This window comes from Entelurus aequoreus, linkage group LG23 (assembly GCF_033978785.1).
Source record: "Entelurus aequoreus isolate RoL-2023_Sb linkage group LG23, RoL_Eaeq_v1.1, whole genome shotgun sequence".
In the NCBI taxonomy this organism is placed as follows: Eukaryota; Metazoa; Chordata; class Actinopteri; order Syngnathiformes; family Syngnathidae; genus Entelurus; species Entelurus aequoreus.
This window is the reverse complement of record NC_084753.1, coordinates 28,519,381-28,540,121: the sequence shown is the minus strand read 5'-3', so window position 1 is coordinate 28,540,121 and position 20,741 is coordinate 28,519,381. Positions and strand designations below refer to the sequence as shown.

General features: G+C 40.7%; 1 protein-coding gene across 2 annotated transcripts in view; it reads right to left on the bottom strand.

Annotated features, from left to right (window-relative positions):
* Positions 1-20,741, bottom strand: part of LOC133641115 (rho-associated protein kinase 2-like) — a 146,500-nt gene that overhangs the window by 32,494 nt on the left and 93,265 nt on the right. Inside the window, exons 11-22 of one of the 2 annotated variants that reach the window (XM_062034989.1) lie at positions 19,855-19,934; positions 17,562-17,610; positions 17,330-17,465; positions 15,617-15,708; positions 15,282-15,528; positions 13,594-13,700; positions 10,852-11,011; positions 10,427-10,587; positions 7,442-7,626; positions 7,296-7,365; positions 7,073-7,176; positions 5,033-5,219 (exon numbers count right to left, since the gene is read on the bottom strand). In XM_062034989.1, the coding sequence (XP_061890973.1) occupies positions 5,033-5,219; positions 7,073-7,176; positions 7,296-7,365; positions 7,442-7,626; positions 10,427-10,587; positions 10,852-11,011; positions 13,594-13,700; positions 15,282-15,528; positions 15,617-15,708; positions 17,330-17,465; positions 17,562-17,610; positions 19,855-19,934 (1,578 nt within the window). Of the gene's footprint in view, positions 1-5,032; positions 5,220-7,072; positions 7,177-7,295; positions 7,366-7,441; positions 7,627-10,426; positions 10,588-10,851; positions 11,012-13,593; positions 13,701-15,281; positions 15,529-15,616; positions 15,709-17,329; positions 17,466-17,561; positions 17,611-19,854; positions 19,938-20,741 lie in introns of both variants that reach the window. The other variant, XM_062034988.1, reaches the window with a different exon arrangement.

The window sequence follows — 20,741 nt, the reverse complement described above, 5'->3', positions numbered from 1 at the left end:
GTCGATCGCTGGAACGCAGGTGAGCACGGGTGTTGATGAGCAGATGAGGGCTGGCGTAGGTGGATAGCTAATGTTTTTAGCATAGCTCTGTGAGGTCCCGTTGCTAAGTTAGCTTCAATGGCGTCGTTAGCAACAGCATTGTTAAGCTTCGCCAGCCTGGAAAGCATTAACCGTGTAGTTACAGGTCCATGGTTTAATAGTATTGTTGATCTTCTGTCTATCCTTCCAGTCAGGGGTTTATTTCTTTTGTTTCTATCTGCATTTAAGCCCGATGCTATCACGTTAGCTCCGTAGCTAAAGAGCTTCGCCGATGTATTGTCGTGGAGATAAAAGTCACTGTGAATGTCCATTTCGCGTTCTCGACACTCATTTTCAAGAGGATATAGTATCCGAGGTGGTTTAAAATACAAATCCGTGATCCACAATAGAAAAAGGAGAAAGTGTGGAATCCAATGAGCCAGCTTGTACCTAAGTTACGGTCAGAGCAAAAAAAGATGCGTCCTGCACTGCACTCTAGTCCTTCACTCTCACGTTCCTCATCCACAAATCTTTCATCCTGGCTCAAATTAATGGGGTAATCGTCGCTTTCTCGGTCCGAATCGCTCTCGCTGCTGGTGTAAACAATGGGGAAATGTGAGGAGCCTTTCAACCTGTGACGTCACGCTACTTCCGGTACAGGCAAGGCTTTTTTTTATCAGCGACCAAAAGTTGCGAACTTTATCGTCGATGTTCTCTACTAAATCCTTTCAGCAAAAATATGGCAATATCGCAAAATGATCAAGTATGACATAGAATGGATCTGCTTTCCCCGTTTAAATAAAAAAAATTAATTTCAGTAGGCCTTTAATCTAAACATGCCAACAGAGGATCTTGGCTTTACTTGGAAACCACATGTGAGCAACTGTTGGCATTAATGTACAAAAATACTATCGTATTTTCCGGACTATAAGGCGCACCTAAAATCCTTTTTTCCCTCAAAACTCCACAGTGCGCCTTATAGCCCGGTGCGCCTAATGCAAGGAATACGTTTGGTTGAGCTTCCCCACCTCAAAGCTATTTTATTTGGTACATGGTGTTTATTGTTTATTGAATGGATCCCCATTAGCTGACGCCAAGGCGACTGCTAGTCTTCCTGGGGTCCATATAGGAGCATACAAAATAAAAATACAAAGAATACATGCATTACCAAACATTATACAAAGGAAAAATACAACATAAGATAAAAAAGTTAGCTAAACCCAGTATTAAAAATTCACGTCATGTGGGCAGCTGCAATAGGTGTATCTTCAAAGCTGTCTTGAATGACAATTTACTTTGTGAGAGATTAAAGGCCTACTGTGTTGGCCCTGCGATGAGGTGGCGACTTGTCCAGGGTGTACCCCGCCTTCCGCCCGATTGTAGCTGACATAGGCTCCAGCGCCCCCCGCGACCCCGAAGGGAAAAAGCGGTAGAAAATGGATGGATGGATGGATGAAACCCACTACCAACCACGCAGTCTGATAGTTTATATATCAATGATGAAATCTTAACATTGCAACACATGCCAATACGGCCGGGTTAGATTAGTAAAGTGCAATTTTAAATTTCCCGCAAAATATTCTGCTGAAAACGTCTCGGTATGATGACGTTTGCGCATGACGTCACGGATTGTGCGGACATATTGGGACACCATTGTGGCCAGCTATTAAGTCGTCTGTTTTCATCGCAAAAATCCACAGTATTCTGGACATCTGTGTTGGTGAATCTTGCAAATTGTTTAATGAACAATGAAGACAGCAAAGAAGAAAGCTGTAGATGGGATCGGTGTATTAGCGGCTGGCTACAGCAACACAACCAGGAGGACTTTGAGTTGGATAGCAGACGCGGTACCGTGAGTACAGCTTTGGCTTCCAAACATTTGATCGCTTGCCCGTCCGTGCGTGCCGCTATGTGCATGTCACGTACGTAACTTTGGGGAAATATATGTGCTGTATGAACTTTGCGGAGGTGAACAGTACTTTGAGCTGTGGGATTGAGTGTGTTGTGCGGGTGTTTGATTTGTATTGGTGGGTTATATGGACGGGAGGGGGGAGGTGTTTGTTATGCGGATTAATTTGTGGCATATTAAATATAAGCCTGGTTGTGTTGTGGCTAATAGAGTATATATATGTCTTGTGTTTATTTACTGTTTTAGTCATTCCCAGCTGAATATCAGGTCCCACCCGCCTCTCAAAGCATCTTCCCTATCTGAATCGCTTCCACTGCCCTCTAATCCTTCACTCTCACTTTCCTCATCCACAAATCTTTTATCCTCGCTCAAATTAATGGGGAAATCGTCGCTTTCTCGGTCCGAATCGCTCTCACTGCTGCTGGCCATGATTGTAAACAATGTGCAGATGTGAGGAGCTCCACAACCTGTGACGTCACGCTACTTCCGGTACAGGCAAGGCTTTTTTATCAGCGACCAAAAGTTGCGAACTTTATCGTCGATGTTCTCTACTAAATCCTTTCAGCAAAAATATGGCAATATCGCAAAATGATCAAGTATGACACATAGAATGGACCTGATATCCCCGTTTAAATAAGAACATTTCATTTCAGTAGGCCTTTAATGTGAGATGGCAACCGATGTAATGATAAGTGTGACCAGTAGATGGCAGTCAAACATAAGAGATAAGTGTAGGCTGCACTCAAGTAAACAACACCAACATTTTAAATGTTCCATTAAAAATATAGAACATTACACACGGCGCTCAAAAATCTAGCAAAATGTTTTAGTACGACTTTGGTAAGCTATGAAGCCGCACCGCTTGATGGATTGTCCTCCGCTGTTGTCAATTCTAATATAAAGTAGTGTAAAGTTCTTACTTACATCTGTCAGTAAACTCGCCATGAAAGCGCTAAAACATACCGGTGTAGTGAGTTTACATTATTCACCCAAGGAACTTTAGTTATTAGATTACTGGTCTGACGGTTTTTCACAGGACACATTTCCGGCGTTGTTGTTGCACTAGTGAGCCACGGATGAGGAGATGCTGCTCTGTTATTGATTGAAGTAAAGTCTGAATGTCATTAAAACAGTTAGCTCCATCTTTTGACACTTCTTCCACTCCCGTCCTTGCATAAGAATGCTCGCAAAACAGAGCATCCGGAAGCAACTGTCAGAAAGCGGCTTGAAGATGGTCTATAAAACATAATCTATGCAACATTTTGACCAAAGAACCACCATTACATGTTATGTAGACCACAAGGAAGTCTTTTAAATTTAGGAAAAAAATAATAATAATATGACTCCTTTAATTCTAAAGGCTTTAGTGGCCACATGCGTGGACAGCACCTTTTAGCTCTTATTTCCAAAATTGTGTGCACTACTGAATTGGGGTCTTATGGCCGCTTATGTGGACACATATACTGCCATCTGGTGGTGTCAGAAGAGTATAACATACAATGGAATTCGGGAAAAAAAAGTGTAAAAATAAAAATTAGCATGTCACTAAAAATGAAGTACACGTTTGTGTACTTATGGACTAAAAGTACATCATACCAAAAGATGATTATCAGTTTTTATTCCAATTAGGGTCCAATAAGGCCAAATAGCAAAGAGAAATAAAACAAGCATGTAAACAAACAGCTTGGGCCTTAAGAGGTTTTTTAATGCGACCTATAATCCGGTGCGCCGAATAAATGAAAAAAGATTTTAAAAAATAGACCATTCATCGGCAGTGCACCTTATAATCCGGTGCGCCCTATGGTCCGGAAAATACGGTAAGTAAAATATTTAGTTAAGCAGTCAAAGACAAAGAAAAAACGTAGTAAATTTTTACTTAATTCGGGATTTAATGACCTCCTGCGGCAAGATAATTGACCTAAGTGGGACAAGTCCTATACCAATTATGCATGTTTAAGAGTAGTAATATTTGGTAATGTTTTATAATTCTAACTAGGGCTGCAGCAACTAATCGATTAAATCGATTAAAATCGATTATAAAAATAGTTGGCGATTAATTTAGTCATCGATTCGTTGGATCTATGCTATGCGCATGCGCAGAGGCAATTTTATTTTTATTTTTTAAAATTTTTTTAATAAACCTTTATTTATAAACTGCAACATGTACAAACAGCTGAGAAACAATAATCAAAATAAGTATGGTGCCAGTATGCTGTTTTTTTCCAATAAAATACTGGAAAGGGTAGAAATGTAGTTTGTCTCTTCTATCCGATTATTAATTGATTAATCGAAGTAATAATCGACAGATTAATCGATTATCAAATTAATCGTTAGTTGCAGCCCTAATTCTAACATAAAACAATAATATTTCTAAAACAATAATTACAGTGGAACCTTGGGATACGCGTGCATCATCTCAAGAGTTTTTCCGTATTTGAGCCGTCTTTCGGCTAATTGTTAGGCTTTAGGTTGCGTGCAAAAATTCGGGTGAAGAGCCTTCACAGGGAAACTCGTAAGATCCGACCAAAACATCCAATCGCACTCGCTAGTTAAAGCTAATAGCAAGAGATCCACATAACTTTGTTGTTCGAATCATTGAAAGTATTGGGAACTAAGAAAGTGTGAAGGAGAGAGCGGATATTCCTTGAATTTAAGAAGTAAATCATTAAAAACATGCTAGCCTGCACCATGCCCAACCAGGACGTAAGAATAATATCTAAACGGCACACATTTATCCATGAAAATATGAAGAAGCCGCTGATAGTGTGTTAGATGGATAAAACAGCTCGAAGGAGATAATGTAGAAGTCTGCTCTCCAAGGCAAATGCAGTAAATTATTATTGTTTCTTCACAAAACTACTGCAGCTGCTTGTAGCTGTTAAACGTTTTTTGTTAATAAAAGTCATGTTGCATGTTAAAACTGTGATGTTTTGGTCATTAAATGTATTTTAATACATTTTAAGGAGCAACGCTGTTTCACAATACTAGTTGATCAAAGTATGACCAGTGTCACAAATCCAAGCAAACTCATACCCCGAGGTACAACTGTATTATTGTATATGCTTGTTATGTATATGTATATATACGCATCCGGTGTGTTCTCACCGAGCTGATCGTGGCCTCCTTGTCGCCAAGGTCCCGCTTGTGTCTGGCCATCATGTCCTTGATCTCCAGCTCCTTCATGATCTTCTCCTTCTCCAGACTGGAGTACTGCTCCTCCACGACAGAGCGAGCCAGCTGCTCTGAGTCTGCCTTGGTCAGACTGGTTTCCAGCTGGGATGCGAGCGATTCCCTGTGGTTAGAAAAAAGAAAAAGAAGAAGACGTAACTTACCAATTCAAGGTGGTGAAGAAAATAGTATAAACCTGTTTTTTCGTACAAAGCAAAAAAACACATTTGATTAAAAAAACGACAACATTATAATAACAACTTCAAAAACAGTGTGATAATATACAACCTTGTAATATAAACCCCAAAACCAGTGAAGTTGGCACGTTGTGTAAATGGTAAATAAAAACAGAATACAATGATTTGCAAATCCTTTTCAACTTATATTCAATTGAATAGACTGCAAAGACAAGATATTTAATGTTCAAACTGAAAAAAATCATTTTTTTTTGCAAATAATCATTAACTTAGAATTTAATGGCAGCAACACATTGCAAAAAAGTTGACACAGGGGCATTTTTACCACTGTGTTACATGGCCTTTCCTTTTAACAACACTCAGTAAACGTTTGGGAACTGAGGAGACCAATTTTTGAAGGTTTTCAGGTGGAATTATTTCCCATTCTTGCTTGATGTACAGCTTAAGTTGTTCAACAGTCCGGGGGTCTCCGTTGTGCTATTTTAGGCTTCATGATGTGCCACACATTTTCAATGGGAGACAGGTCTGGACTACAGGCAGGCCAGTCTAGTACCTGCACTCTTTCACTATGAAGCCACGCTGAAGTAACACGTGGCTTGGCATTGTCTTGCTGAAATAAGCAGGGGCGTCCAATACTTGGATGGCAACATATGTTGCTCCAAAACCTGTATGTACCTTTCAGCAGTAATGGTTAAGTTACCCATGCCTTGGGCACTAATACACCCCCATACCATCACAGATGCTGGCTTTTGAACTTTGCGCCTAGAACAATCCGGATGGTTCCTTTCCTCTTTGGTCCGGAGGACACGACATCCACAGTTTCCAAAAACAATTTGAAATGTGGACTCGTCAGACCAAAGAACACTTTTACACTTTGCATCATTCCATCTTAGATGAGCTCGGGCCCAGGGAAGCCGGCGGCGTTTCTGGGTGTTGTTGATAAATGGCTTTTGCTTTGCATAGTAGAGTTTTAACTTATACTTAAACATGTAGTGACGAACTGTAGTTACTGACAGTGGTTTTCTGAAGTGTTCCTAAGCTCATGTGGCGATATCCTTTACACACTGATGTCGCTTTTTGATGCAGGGATCGAAGGTCACAGGCATTCACTGTTTGTTTTCGGCCTTGCAGTGATTTCTCCAGATTCTCTGAACCTTTTGATGATATTACGGACCGTAGATGGTGAAATCCCTAAATTCCTTGCAATAGCTGGTTGAGAAATGTTGTTCTTAAACTGTTCGACAATTTGCTCACGCATTTGTTGACAAAGTGGTGACCCTCGCCCCATCCTTGTTTGTGAATGACTGAGCATTTCACGGAAGCTGCTTTTATACCCAATCATGGCACCCACCTGTTCCCAATTAGGCTGTTCACCTGTGGGATGTTCCAAATAAGTGTTTGATGAGCATTCCTCAACCTGGTCAGTCTTTTTTGCCACTTGTGCCAGCTTTTTTGAAACGTGTTGCAGGCATCAAATTCCAAATGAGCTAATATTTGCAAAAAATAACAAAGTTTCCTAGTTGGAACGTTAAGTATCTTGTCTTTGCAGTCTATTCAATTGAATATAAGTTGAAAAGGATTTGCAAATCATTGTATTCTGTTTATATTTACCATTTACACAACGTGCCAACTTCACTGGGTTTTGTAGTAAGAACAGAAAAAGTCAATCCCATTTCACAACTACAGGGGGAGCACTGAAGCAAGCAACCCAGTTACTCTTGTGTAATACTTGAATATTCATGCAGTGTTTTACTTATCCGCCTTTTCAGCCTGCAGTTACCTTTCCTCCTGGTATTCTGCCAGACGTTGCTGAGCCTCTTTATGAAGTTGGTTCCTCTCATCACACTCCTCTTTCAGTTCGCGGATCTGCGTCTTGTAAAGGGTCTTACGGAGAAAAAACAGGATTTTCTATTCATTTGACAGCACAAATGTAGCATATTTAGTGGTTAAGTAGCACTACTGTCTGCAAAGCAGTCGCTGTAGAAAAACGATATATATTATACCGTGAAATACTGCTCCGCTTCCAACTGGTCCTTTAATTCCTTCAAAAGGTCATCCGCCTCCTGCTTCTCCCTGCAACAGCACCATCAATCTGTCATTCCCAGAACAGTTGCCGTACATCACCGGTAAGCGCGTGTTGTCGTCTGACCTGCGCATGTCGTGGTTCTGTTTGTCCAGGACCTGCTTCATCTCCAGGAGTTGGTTGAGCTCCTGCTTGAGCTGCTTCTCCGAGGTGCCCAGGACGGTCACCTGCTGTTTCTCCATTTTCAGCTCACTCTGGGCTAGACCGCGCTTGTGGATCTCCTGTTCCAGCCGCAGGCTCAGGTTCTTGACCTGCACAAGCACTCATCATTAGTGATGATATTGTGCAAGTGGATGATGATAATGTATGGTTATGCTACAGTGATATTATAGGTTGTTTACTACTTGACAGTGACCAGCAGAGGGTGTAACTCACTCAGACCTTACTGTCTTTCTGCCTCAATGGGCTGGATGTGGCTTAAAAATTGTATAATATTTCAATACCAAATCTACATTTAGCACCAACTTACCTAAATAAGGATGTTGTTTTTTCATATAAAAGGCCCAGCTAAATACCTAATATAAATACATTAAAGTTAAAGTTAAAGTACCAACACACACTAGGTGTGGCGAAATTATTCTCTGCATTTGACCCATCACCCTTGATCACCCCCTGGGAGGTGAGGGGAGCAGTGAGCAGCAGCGGTGGCCGCGCCCGGGAATCATTTTTGGTGATTTAACCCCCAATTCCAACCCTTGATGCTGAGTGCCAAGCAGGGAGGTAATGGCTCCCATTTTTATAGTCTTTGGTATGACATGGCATCTATTCGTTATACCAGACCTGGGCAAAATACGGCCCATTAAGATTTTTAATCCAGCCCGCCGGACGTTCTACATCGTTTTTTTTAGACCTTTAACATCAAAACTGTCGCCGCCATTATGATGTGCAGTGCTGTTTTTAAATTACTGTAAGTCTTGAACTATAGAAAGTATTTCAATTAGAGATGTCCAATAATGGCTTTTTTGCTGATATCCGATATTGTCCAACTCTTAATTCCAATATCAACCGATACCGATATATACAGTTGTGGAATTAACACATTATTATGCCTAATTTTGTTGTGATGCCCCGCTGGATGCATTAAACAATGTAACAAGGTTTTCCAAAATAAATCAACTCAAGTTATGGAAAAAAATGCCAACATGGCACTGCCATATTTATTATTGAAGTCACAAAGTGCATTATTTTTTTTAACATGCCTCAAAACAGCAGCTTGGAATTTCAATCAATCAATCAATCAATGTTTATTTATATAGCCCTAAATCACAAGTGTCTCAAAGGGCTGCACAGGCCACAACGACATCGTCGGTACAGAGCCCACATAAGGGCAAGGAAAAACTCACCCCAGTGGGACGTCAATGTGAATGACTATGAGAAACCTTGGAGAGGACCGCATATGTGGGTAACCCCCCCCTCTAGGGGAGACCGAAAGCAATGGATGTCAAGTGGGTCTGACATAATATTGTGAAAGTCCAGTCCATAGTGGATCCAACATATCAGCGAAAGTCCAGTCCATAGTGGATCCAACATATCAGCGAAAGTCCAGTCCATAGTGGATCCAACATAATAGTGGGAGTCCAGTCCATAGTGGGGCCAGCAGAATTTGGGACATGCTCTCCCTGAGAGAGCATGAGGAGGTTGAGGTGGGCGGGGTTGGGGGGGCTACCGGGGGGTGTATATTGCAGCGTCTCGGAAAAGTTAGTGCTGCAAGGGGTTCTGGGTATTTGTTCTGTTGTGTTTATGTTGTGTTACGGTGCGGATGTTCTCCCGAAATGTGTTTGTCATTCTTGTTTGGTGTGGGTTCACAGTGTGGCGCATATTTGTAACAGTGTTAAAGTTGTTTATACGGCTACCCTCAGTGTGACCTGTATGGCTGTTGACCAAGTATGCATTGCATTCACTTGCGTGTGTGAAAAGTCGTAGATATTATGTGATTGGGCCGGCACGCAAAGGCAATGCCTTTAAGGTTTATTGGTGCTCTGTACTTCTCCCTACATCCGTGTCTCCGTACAGCGGCATTTTAAAAAATCATAAATGTTACTTTTTGAAACCGAAACCGATAAAGCATTTATCGGCGGATAATATCGGCAGTCCGATATTATCGGACATCTCTACTCTAGTGCGACTTATATATGTTTTTTTCCTTCTTTATTATGCATTTTCGGCCGGTGCGACTTATACTCCGGAGCGATTTATAATCGGAAAAATACGGTACAGCAGGTTTTTACAGCTAAATGTGTACACTACCGTTCAAAAGTTTGGGGTCACCCAAACAATTTTGTGGAATAGCCTTCATTTCTAAGAACAAGAATAGACTGTCAAGTTTCAGATGAAAGTTCTCTTTTTCTGGCCATTTTGAGCGTTTAATTGACCCCACAAATGTGATGCTCCAGAAACTCAATCTGCTCAAAGGAAGGTCTGTTTTGTAGCTTCTGTAACGAGCTAAACTGTTTTCAGATGTGTGAACATGATTGCACAAGGGTTTTCTAATCATCAATTAGCCTTCTGAGCCAATGAGCAAACACATTGTACCATTAGAACACTGGAGTGATAGTTGCTGGAAATGGGCCTCTATACACTTATGTAGATATTGCACCAAAAACCAGACATTTGCAGCTAGAATAGTCATTTACCACATTAGCAATGTATAGACTGTATTTCTTTAAAGTTAAGACTAGTTTAAAGTTATCTTCATTGAAAAGTACAGTGCTTTTCCTTAAAAAATAAGGACATTTCAATGTGACCCCAAACTTTTGAACGGTAGTGTATATATCATTTATACACACATACACATGTTCCCCCCAGACACATTTTTCTCTCGATGTGGCCCCCGAGTCAAAATATTTGCCCAGCTCTTCATTATACTGTATATAAATACAAAAAAGCCTCTACTACTTATTTTTGCAGATGACATTTAACTATTTCCTAAAAGTTACTTTACTTGTATATTACTTGTGCACTATTCTAACATCTGAGTGACTCAGGTCACACTTATGGTAGGCAGGCCACCACTTGCAAAACCCTCATGAGCCGCCTTTGTCATCCACAAACCTCGTCAGAGACTCTCTCCTTTTGTGTCTGCAGTTCATCCATTTTGTTCTGCATCTGCTTGTAATCACAGTCCAGCATTGAGTGATCCTTCTTCAGCTGTAGCAGCTTTGCCTCCACCTCCTGCTTCAGGACGCGCTCCTCCTGAAGCGTGTGCTCCAGCTCTGCAACACAAGGTAAGCGCCAACATGAGACTAGATTTTTTTGCACTAGGGCTCCCCCTACTGTTGTACAGTGTCATTGTAGTTTATAGCTCATTAAAAAGGGGTGCTCAAGGGTCACCGAGTAATAAAAGAGACCCGATTCTCCTTATTCCAAGCCAGATTGCTATTTTATTGTAAATGATCAAGATGTAAACAGTAGATGATGACGATGATGTCGTCACGTGGTTAATAAATTATGTCAGTTGTGCACCTCCTCTCGCTCACCTTTCAAGGAGGCAGATTTTGCCATCTCGATAGACTGATAACTTTGGTTTTCGTCCACCAGCTTTGCTTTAGTTGCCTTGTGCTCAGTCTCCTCCTGCTCCAGGCTCTGCTGGACCGACTTCAGCTTGAACGTCAACTCAATCTCTTGGTTGCTCTTTGCCTGAACGGACAAAGCAGATTTTACAGACTGTAAATTCTGATTAGGAGAGTACACATCCGATAATGATATCCGCAAAAAAACATGTATCGGATGATATCGGATTGCATCTAAACTCTCTGATACAAGCAGGCCTGCAGTGCGTTTACGTGTGTATAGCTGGACATCCAGTCAACATCGAAAAGTACTCCAATAAGCACACAAATTTGTTTTTTTCTTCTATTTTAGTGAAAAACATTAACAAAATATAAACATGGTAGGCTAAGCGTACAGTAGCATAGATGCGAGACATAGTAAGTGTCCTTATTTTGAACAATATTGCAGTCTGAAAAAAAACATTTGTCAGTATAAACATGTCTAAAATAATCATAGTTGCATATTACTTAGATATATGAATTCTCGAAGGAAAAAACATAATAGAAAGTGTCTGCATGATTAAATTGACTGCATCAGGATTAGAGATGTCCGATAATGGCTTTTTTGCCGATATCCCCATATTGTCCAACTCTCAATTACCGATTCCCATATCAACCGATATATACAGTCGTGGAATTAACACATTATTATGCCTAATTTTGTTGTGATGCGCTCTGTGTGTGTGTGGGAGGGGGCGTGTCTGTGTTTACATCATGGCGAAGTCAAAGTCGAGTTACTTTTCTTTTGTTGACCACAAAGAAAATAACATTTTTAGTTACATGTAAGTTGTGTCTTGGATCAAAGATCCTATCCTAGCGATTCAAATCTGCTGAAACAGCTACAAAAGCAACATGCTTCGACGAAGCTAGTAAAGAGAGACACAGTTCACCTCCTAAGCAACAGCGGCTGGATTTTAACGGAGGGACTGCTACCCAAGACAACATTGATAGAGCCATTGCAGCGTGTGTGCTAGAAGACATGCAGACTATTTCTACAGTGGAGTCACCCACTTTCAGGCAGCTAATTAGCATGATACCGGGCGTCAAATGGCACCTGGACAGTGAGTACATAAAAATGGAAAGCGAGCTAAAGAAGACACTCCAAACTCTGCCTCTGCTCATCATTCAGCACTGAAGGTACACACACTATGTCAATTCTCTTATATACTTTTCATTCTAGACTTCTAGAGTGTTTGATTATCACATCACTCTAAATGTATAGACTATAAAGTTCACAAACACAAAGAGGGATGCTAGTGGGCCAGGCCAATCTTTCCTTTTCTCTTAACGAAAACTGGGGAAATGTGTAGAGTGTTCTGGACTTCAGACATGATTTTATTTCAGAATTCCTTGAGAGTAAAAAACGCCTGGTTAGGCTTTGTGTATGTAGTGTGTGCCTTCCTTGGTTTACAGCTATGTTGTTATTATGCTGTTTGTTACTTATGTATGTTATGTTGCAGCCATTTAAAATAGTTTTGTCAATTTGTTCTGGCCCAAAATAAATTGGCCCTTTGAAACATATCTTTGTCTTTGTGTGTTGTATGTAGCGCACATTGCTTAGCAGAGTTCAGTGATGCAAATGCATGTCAAGTTGATCAACAGATTGTATTATTCTCCAGTGCAATAACAGTACTGAAATGAAGGCTAAAAGGGCATTAAAGGGGGCCTTAAAAAAATTAAAAAATATATATACTACCGTTCAAAAGTTTGGGGTCACCCAAACAATTTTGTGGAATAGCCTTCATTTCTAAGAACAAGAATAGACTGACGAGTTTCAGATGAAAGTTCTCTTTTTCTGGCCATTTTGAGCGTTTAATTGACCCCACAAATATGATGCTCCAGAAACTCAATCGGCTCAAAGGAAGGTCAGTTTTGTAGCTTCTGTAACGAGCTAAACTGTTTTCAGATGTGTGAACATGATTGCACAAGGGTTTTCTAATCATCAATTAGCCTTCTGAGCCAATGAGCAAACACATTGTACCATTAGAACACTGGAGTGATAGTTTCTGGAAATGGGCCTCTATACACCTATGTAGATATTGCACCAAAAACCAGACATTTGCAGCTAGAATAGTCATTTACCACATTAGCAATGTATAGAGTGTATTTCTTGAAAGTCAAGACTAGTTTAAAGTTATCTTCATTGAAAAGTACAGTGCTTTTCCTTCAAAAATAAGGACATTTCAATGTGACCCCAAACTTTTGAACGGTAGTGTATAAGTAACTAAATAGTTAATTTATCACAGTAACGCATTACTTTTTGGTGTAAGTAACTGAGTTAGTAACTGAGTTACTTTTGAAATAAAGTAACTAGTAAATGTAACTAGTTACTGGTTTTCAGTAACTAACCCAACACTGGTCGAAGGTGAGCTATGTAAATAACAATATTTTGCAACAAAGAACCACCGTTACATGTTATGTAGAAAAAAAATAAAAATGATGACCCCTTTGATGCGCCTTATAATCCGGTGCGCCTTTTGTATGAAAATAGACTAGACCCGCTCATCGGCAGTGCGCCCTAAGGTCCGAAAAATACGGTACTATGATTTGTGCTGATATTGTATTGCATCATTATCGGTATCGGCCAATACTGGTATCATATCGAAAGTGAAAAAGTTGTACTGGGACACCCCTAGTTCTGGTGTTTCAAGTACGCAATCAGAAACCAACCTTCTCGAGGTCATTCAGCTTCTCCTGTAGTTGGTTCTTCTCAGTCTGGACCGAGGAGAGAAACGACTTCACTTCTGTCACCTCCGCTTGCAGGCCAGACGTCTGTCCTGAGGTTGGTGAATACAAAGATATAGAGAGGGGGTTCAAGACATAGAACTGAAATCTAAGTAAGATTAAATATCTCAAATAAGGGTGATATTTGCTTATTTTCTGTCTGATAAGATAATTCTTCTCACTAAGCAGATTTTATGTTAGAGTGTTTTACTTGTTTTAAGTGTTTTGGTCCTAAATGATCTCAGTAAGATATTACAGCTTGTTGCTGAGATTTGATGACCTATATTGCGTAAAACATGCTTGAAACTAGAATATAAACTGTTGCAAAGCTGTGTCATCAACACTCACAAGTATAAAACTACTTTTTTAAAGTAATAATTTCTTATTTCAAGCAATAAAAAAAAATCATGATTTTGACACAATTGTGTCTCATAATTAAAACAGATGACAGTCAAATGGACTTTGCTGTTTTATTTTCAATGAAACAATAGAACATAAGTACTCATATAGTAGTACAGTTGGCACAGTACAGTAAACTGACAGCTAATATGTAAACATTTAACATTTCAAACAATTTTGAACAGATATAGTTCATACACATTCAGATAAATTCCTCAAAATTACAATTAAAACATTTTGGCCGGGGGCCGGGCTGTATATATGCGCACTAATTGACTGAAAGAGCACGCACTTGGCGCGATGATGTCATGTTATCCATGGAAAAATGCATTTTTAGACCATATGATTTGCCTGAGCGGCTAGGAGACCCCGAGAGTAACAAGATGTTGCCTTGTTGCCTTTCCATTAAGAACAATACATTTGTTTTTAGTATAAGTTTGCTGGTTTCAAGAAATGTAATGCTGAGCGCATATTATGTCAAGATAATGGCACTAGCATTTACTTCATTTAAGAATATTTTTCAACATATTGAGCAAAAAGGTCTTTTTTTTTCTATCAAGAAAAGTGCACTTATTAGTGAGAATATACTTATTTTAAGGTATTTTGGGGTTCATTGAGGTTACCTAATTTGACTTGTTTTGGAAAGTCTTGACAAGCCAAATTTTCTTGTTCTATTGGCAGATAATTTTGCTTAGTTCAAATAAAATACCCCTCATTTTTGTATTTTTTTGTTTTGTTTTTGAACACTGACTTTTTGCAGTGCATTTGCACTGTATGAGAAAGAAAAACATGCACGTGGAAAACAACCTGACATCACCAGGTGGACCATGACGTACTGCTCCGTAAACATCGAATGCGTCACATTTATTTTGACTTTTTACATACCTCCACCCACAGGGGGAGGGGGAAACATGAGGCTTCAACGCAAACAGGCCACACTTTGTTGTTCAGCGTCTCCAATGAGCGTTTAAAACCAACTTTTCCAAACAGCTTTTCACAAGAGGTTCTGGCGTCACTTCAACCTGTTGCTTCAGGCTTTTTGAGGAGATGTTTCCACCCATGACCTAAATATTTCCCAAGACCTTGTCCAATAACTATTTAACATCTTATTGCTTGACTCGGTTTCAAGTGGAGCAGCAGATGTAAACATCCATGAAAAATACACTTTTTTTTGGTATTTTTGATCACAACCACCTGTGTACACAAAGTCATGATATGAAAAAACAACAACTCACCTTGTAGGTCCGCGATTAGTTCTGCCTTGACGACACGCTCTCTCCTCTCTGCCTCCAGCTCGGCCTGCAGCGTCGTCAGCTGCTTCTCTAGCTCCATCTTGCCCTCCTCCAGCTGCTTGCACTTCTTCTGAGCCTCCGCGAGGCTCAGCTCCAGGCTCTGGACCTGTTTCTGCATCTCCGCCTGGCTCTTCTTCAGCCTCGCCGCTGCTTCCTGCTCGGCCTGAAGCGTGGCGGCAGACTCGTCGAGCTGCAGATGAAAACGAGACATTGTGAACGTCATAAATAACAGCACCAAGGATCTTCATCATCATTTACACCGCCACCCTCTTCCTCACTTGTTTCTGCAACTGGATGTTCTTCTCGTTGGAGATCTGCGTATTGTGGTTTCTCTTCTTCAGATCCTCGAACTGGTCCCTCAGGCTGTTCACTTGTGTGCAATTATAAAAGCATTAGAGAAATGAAGAACCATTTTTAATGTTCATGATCATACAAAACCCAAAACCAGTGAAGTTGGCACGTTGTGTAAATGGTAAATAAAAACAGAATACAATGATTTGCTAATACTTTTCAACTTATATTCAATTGAATACACTGCAAAGACAAGATACTTAACGTTCGAACTGAAAAACTGTTATTTTTTGCAAATATTAGCTCATTTGGAATTTGATGCCTGCAACATGTTTCAAAAAAGCTGGCACAAGTGGCAAAATAGACTGAGAAAGTTGAGGAATGCTCATCAAACACTTATTTGGAACATCCCACACGTGAACAGGCTAATTGGGAACAGGTGGGTGCCATGATTGGGTATAAAAGCAGCTTCCATGAAATGCTCAGTTATTCACAAACAAGGATGGGGCGAGGGTCACCACTTTGTCAACAAATGCGTGAGCAAATTGTTGAGCAGTTTAAGAACAACATTTCCCAACGAGCTATTGCAAGAAATTTAGGGATTTCACCATCTACGGTCTGTAATATCATCAAAAAGTTCAGAGAATCTGGAGAAATCACTGCCCGTGACCTTCAATCCGTCAGGCGGTACTGCATCAAAAAGCGACATCAGTGTGTGAAGGATATCACCACATGGCCTCAGGAACACTTCAGAAAACCACTGTCAGTAATTACAGTTTGTCGCTACATCTGTAAGTGTAAGTTAAAACTCTCCTATGCAAAGCCAAAGCCATTTATCAACAACACCCAGAAACGCCGTCGGCTTCCCTGGGGCCGAGCTCATCTAAGATGGACTGATGCAAAGTGGAAAAGTCTTCTGTGGTCTGACGAGTCCACATTTCAAATTGTTTTTGGAAACTGGACGTCGTGTCTTCCGGACCAAAGAGGAAAAGAACCATCCGGATTGTTATAGGCGCAAAGTGTAAAAGCCAGCATCTGTGATGGTATGGGGGTGTATTAGTGCCCAAGACATGGGTGACTTACACATCTGTGAAGGCACCATTAATGCTGAAAGGTACATACAGGTTTTGGAGCAACATATCCAAGCAACGTTATCATGGACGCCCCTGCTTATTTCAGCAAGACAATGAAAAGCCACATGTTACAACAGCGTGGCTTCGTAGTAAAAGAGTGCGGGTACTAGACTGGCCTGCCTGTAGTCCAGACCTGTCTACCATTGAAAATGTGTGGCGCATTATGAAGCCTAAAATACCACAACGGAGACCCCCGGACTGTTGAAAAACTTAAGCTGTACATCAAGCAAGAATGGGAAAGAATTCCACCTGGAAAGCTTCTAAAATTGGTCTCCTCAGTTCCCAAACGTTCACTGAGTGTTGTTAAAAGGAAAGTCCATGTAACACAGTGGTGAACATGCCCCTGTGCCAACTTTTTTGCAACGTGTTGCTGCCATTAAATTCTGAGTTAATGATTATTTGCAAAAAAAAAATATGTTTCTCATATCTTGCCTTTGCAGTCTATTCAATTGAATATAAGTTGAAAAAGATTTGCAAATCATTATATTTTGTTTTTATTTACGAATTACACAACGTGTCAACTTCACTGGTTTTGGGTTTTGCCAGCGGCCGAAAGGGGGCGCTCACGCTCATTTTCCAGGCCACGTTTCCTGTCCGCCTCCATCTCCATTTTGCGCTGGTTCTCGGAACTCTGGTGCTGTAGCAGCGCTCGCTCGCGCTCCATTTGCCTGAGGGAGGCCTCCATGAGCTGTCTGCTGTTCATCTGACCACAAGGGGATGAGACCGCACGCAGGATAAGCGGATTAAACAGATATCAACATTTTGTGTAATATGAAGCTGCAACGGCATCCGTCCTCACCTCCTTGTCCAACTCTTTGACCAACTTTTCTAAACTGTTAGTGGCATTTCTGTGGAGAAGACGCAGATCATAGAGGCGAAATAGCTTCAATCATATTCTTCTCGTCTTGTAACTACAGTGGAACCTCCATTTAAGAACCCCTCTATTTGCGAACATTTCGATTTACAAACTTTTAGACCAAGTCAAATATGCCTGTGTCTGCAAAGCATGTCTCGGTGTACGAACGCTTCACTTAGGCGCCTGCAGGCAAAAAAGCAGGGGCCAACATTGTTGCGAAGGTGAAGCTCTCCACTTCATTTGCTGTGCAGGAGGAGTCACGTCTCAACACTTAGTTTTTTCGCCTTTGGACAAGTTTTGGCCATTTTGCTTATTCAAGAGTCCCAAAAACATAACAGCCCGACGTGTAAAGGAGTGAATCACTGTGGAGTTAAAAAAAAAATTAGTACTGTATTTTTAAGACAATAAGGCGCACCTAAAATCCTTTAATTTTCTCAAAAATCGACAGTGCGCCTGATGTACGGAATAATTCTGGTTGTTAAAGTTAAAGTTAAAGTACCAATGATTGTCACACACACACTAGGTGTGGCGAAATTATTCTCTGCATTTGACCCATCACCCTTGATCACTCCCTGGGAGGTGAGGGGAGCAGTGAGCAGCAGCGGTGGCCGCGCCCGGGAATCATTTTTGGTGATTTAACCCCCAATTCCAACCCTTGATGCTGAGTGCCAAGCAGGGAGGTAATGGGTCCCATTTTTATAGTCTTTGGTATGACTCGGCCGGGGTTTGAACTCACAACGGTTGTGCTTACCGACCTCGAAGCAATTTTATTTGGTACATGGTGTAATGATAAGTGTGACCAGTAGATGGTAGTCACACATAAGAGATACGTGTAGACTACAATATGACGGCAGTAACCAACACCAAAACTTTAAATGTTCCATTGAAAGTAAAGAACATTCCACACGACGCTCAAAAATCCGTCCATCCATCCATCCATCTTCTTCCGCTTATTCGAGGTCCAGTCGCGGGGGCAGCAGCCTAAGCAGGGAAGCCCAGACTTCCCTCTCCCCAGCCACGTCGTCCAGCTCTTCCCAAGGGATCCAGAGGCGTTCCCAGGCCAGCCGGGAGACATAGTCTTCCCAACGTGTCCTGGGTCTTCCCCGTGGCCTCCTACCGGTCGGACGTGCCCTAAACACCTCCCTAGGGAGGCGTTCGGGTGGCATCCTGAGCAGATGCCCGAACCACCTCATCTGGCTCCTGTCGATGTGGAGGAGCAGCGGCTTTACTTTGAACTCCTCCTGGATGACAGAGCTTCTCACCCTATCTCCAAGGGAGAGCCCCGCCACCCGGCGGAGGAAACTCATTTCGGCCGCTTGTACCCGTGATCAAAAATCTGTCAAAATGTTATATTACGACTTTGGTAAGCTATGAAGCCACACACCTTGACGGATTTTCAGCGCATTGCGGCTACCGTAGTCAGACATAAAAGTATTACCGTATTTTTCTGAGTATAAGTCGCACCGGAGTATAAGTCGCACCAGCCGAAAATGCATAATAAAGAAGGAAAAAAACATATATAAGTCGCACTGGAGTATAACTCTCATTTTTTGGGGAAATGTATTTGATAAAAGCCAACACCAAGAATAGACATTTGAAAGGCAATTGAAAATAAAGAATAGTGAACTACAGGCTGAATAAGTGTACGTTATATGAGGCATAAATAACCAACTGAGAACGTGCCTGGTATGTTAACGTAACATATTATGGTAAGAGTCATTCAAATAACTATAACATATAGAACATGCTATACGTTTACCAAACAATCTGTCACTCCTAATCGCTAAATCCCATGAAATCTCATACGTCTAGTCTCTGACGTGAATGAGCTAAATAATATTATTTGATATGTTACGGTAATGTGTTAATATGTATAAGTCGCACCCCCGGCCAAACTGTGAAAAAAACTGCGACTTATAGTCCGAAAAATACGGTAAATAGAAAGTTGATTCACCACCCCCTTGTTATGTTTGTTTGATATACAGAACCCTATAGCACTTTATATTGTGTTCAAAGTGTACAAACCTTAATTAAAACATACTTTTGTTGAAGGATGGAGCCCATTATTACTCATATTTACATCGTTTCTTATGGAGAAATCTGCTTCACTACACAAACTTTTTGATTCATGAATCCTGTTCAAGAACCAATTAAGTTCGTAAATCCAGGTTCCACTGTACTAGTGACGCCGCTTTAAGGCCATCTTAGTGTTATTTCGACACGGTTTAGCTCGTACCGGAACTTGTGCTCCAGCTCGTCTTTGGCCTGCATTTCATGGTCCAGCTGCTCCTCCAGTTCATTCAGTTTTTTCTGCAGCTGCTAGCAAAGCAGAGGAGAGGAAAAAACAATATGATCAAACATTAAAACAGAAACTCAACAAATTTTAATATTGTGTAAAAGTGAACTATGTCAAGCTTTTATTTCTTATAATTTTGATGATCGTGGTTAGTTTTTGAAAATTCCAAGGTTTTCATAAGCTGTAAGTAGAGATGTCCGATAATATTGCCCGATAAATGCTTTAAAATGTAATATCGGAAATTATCGGTATCGGTTTCAAAAAGCAACATTTATTACTTTTTAAAACGCCACTACACGGACGTAGGGAGAAGTACAGAGCGCCAATAAACCTTAAAGGCACTGCCTTTGCGTGACGGCCCAGTCACATAATATTAGGGTTGCAACAACTAATTGAATAAATCAATTAAAATCGATTATAAAAATAGTTGGCGATTAATTTAGTCATCGATTCGTTGGATCTATGCTATGCGCATTATTTTTTTTATTTTATTTTTTTATAAACCTTTATATTAATAAACTGCAACATGTACAAACAGCTGAGAAACAATAATCAAAATAAGTATGGTGCCAGTATGCTGGTTTTTTTTCAATAAAATACTGGAAAGGATAGAAATGTAGTTTGTCTCTTTTATCCGATTATTAATCGATTAATCGAAGTAATAATTGACAGATTAATAGATTATCAAATGAATCGTTAGTTGCAGCCCTACATAATATCTACGGCTTATCACACACACAAGTGAATGCAAGGCATACTTGGTCAACAGCCATACAGGTCACACTGAGGGTAGTCGTATAAACAACTTTAACACTGTTACAAACATG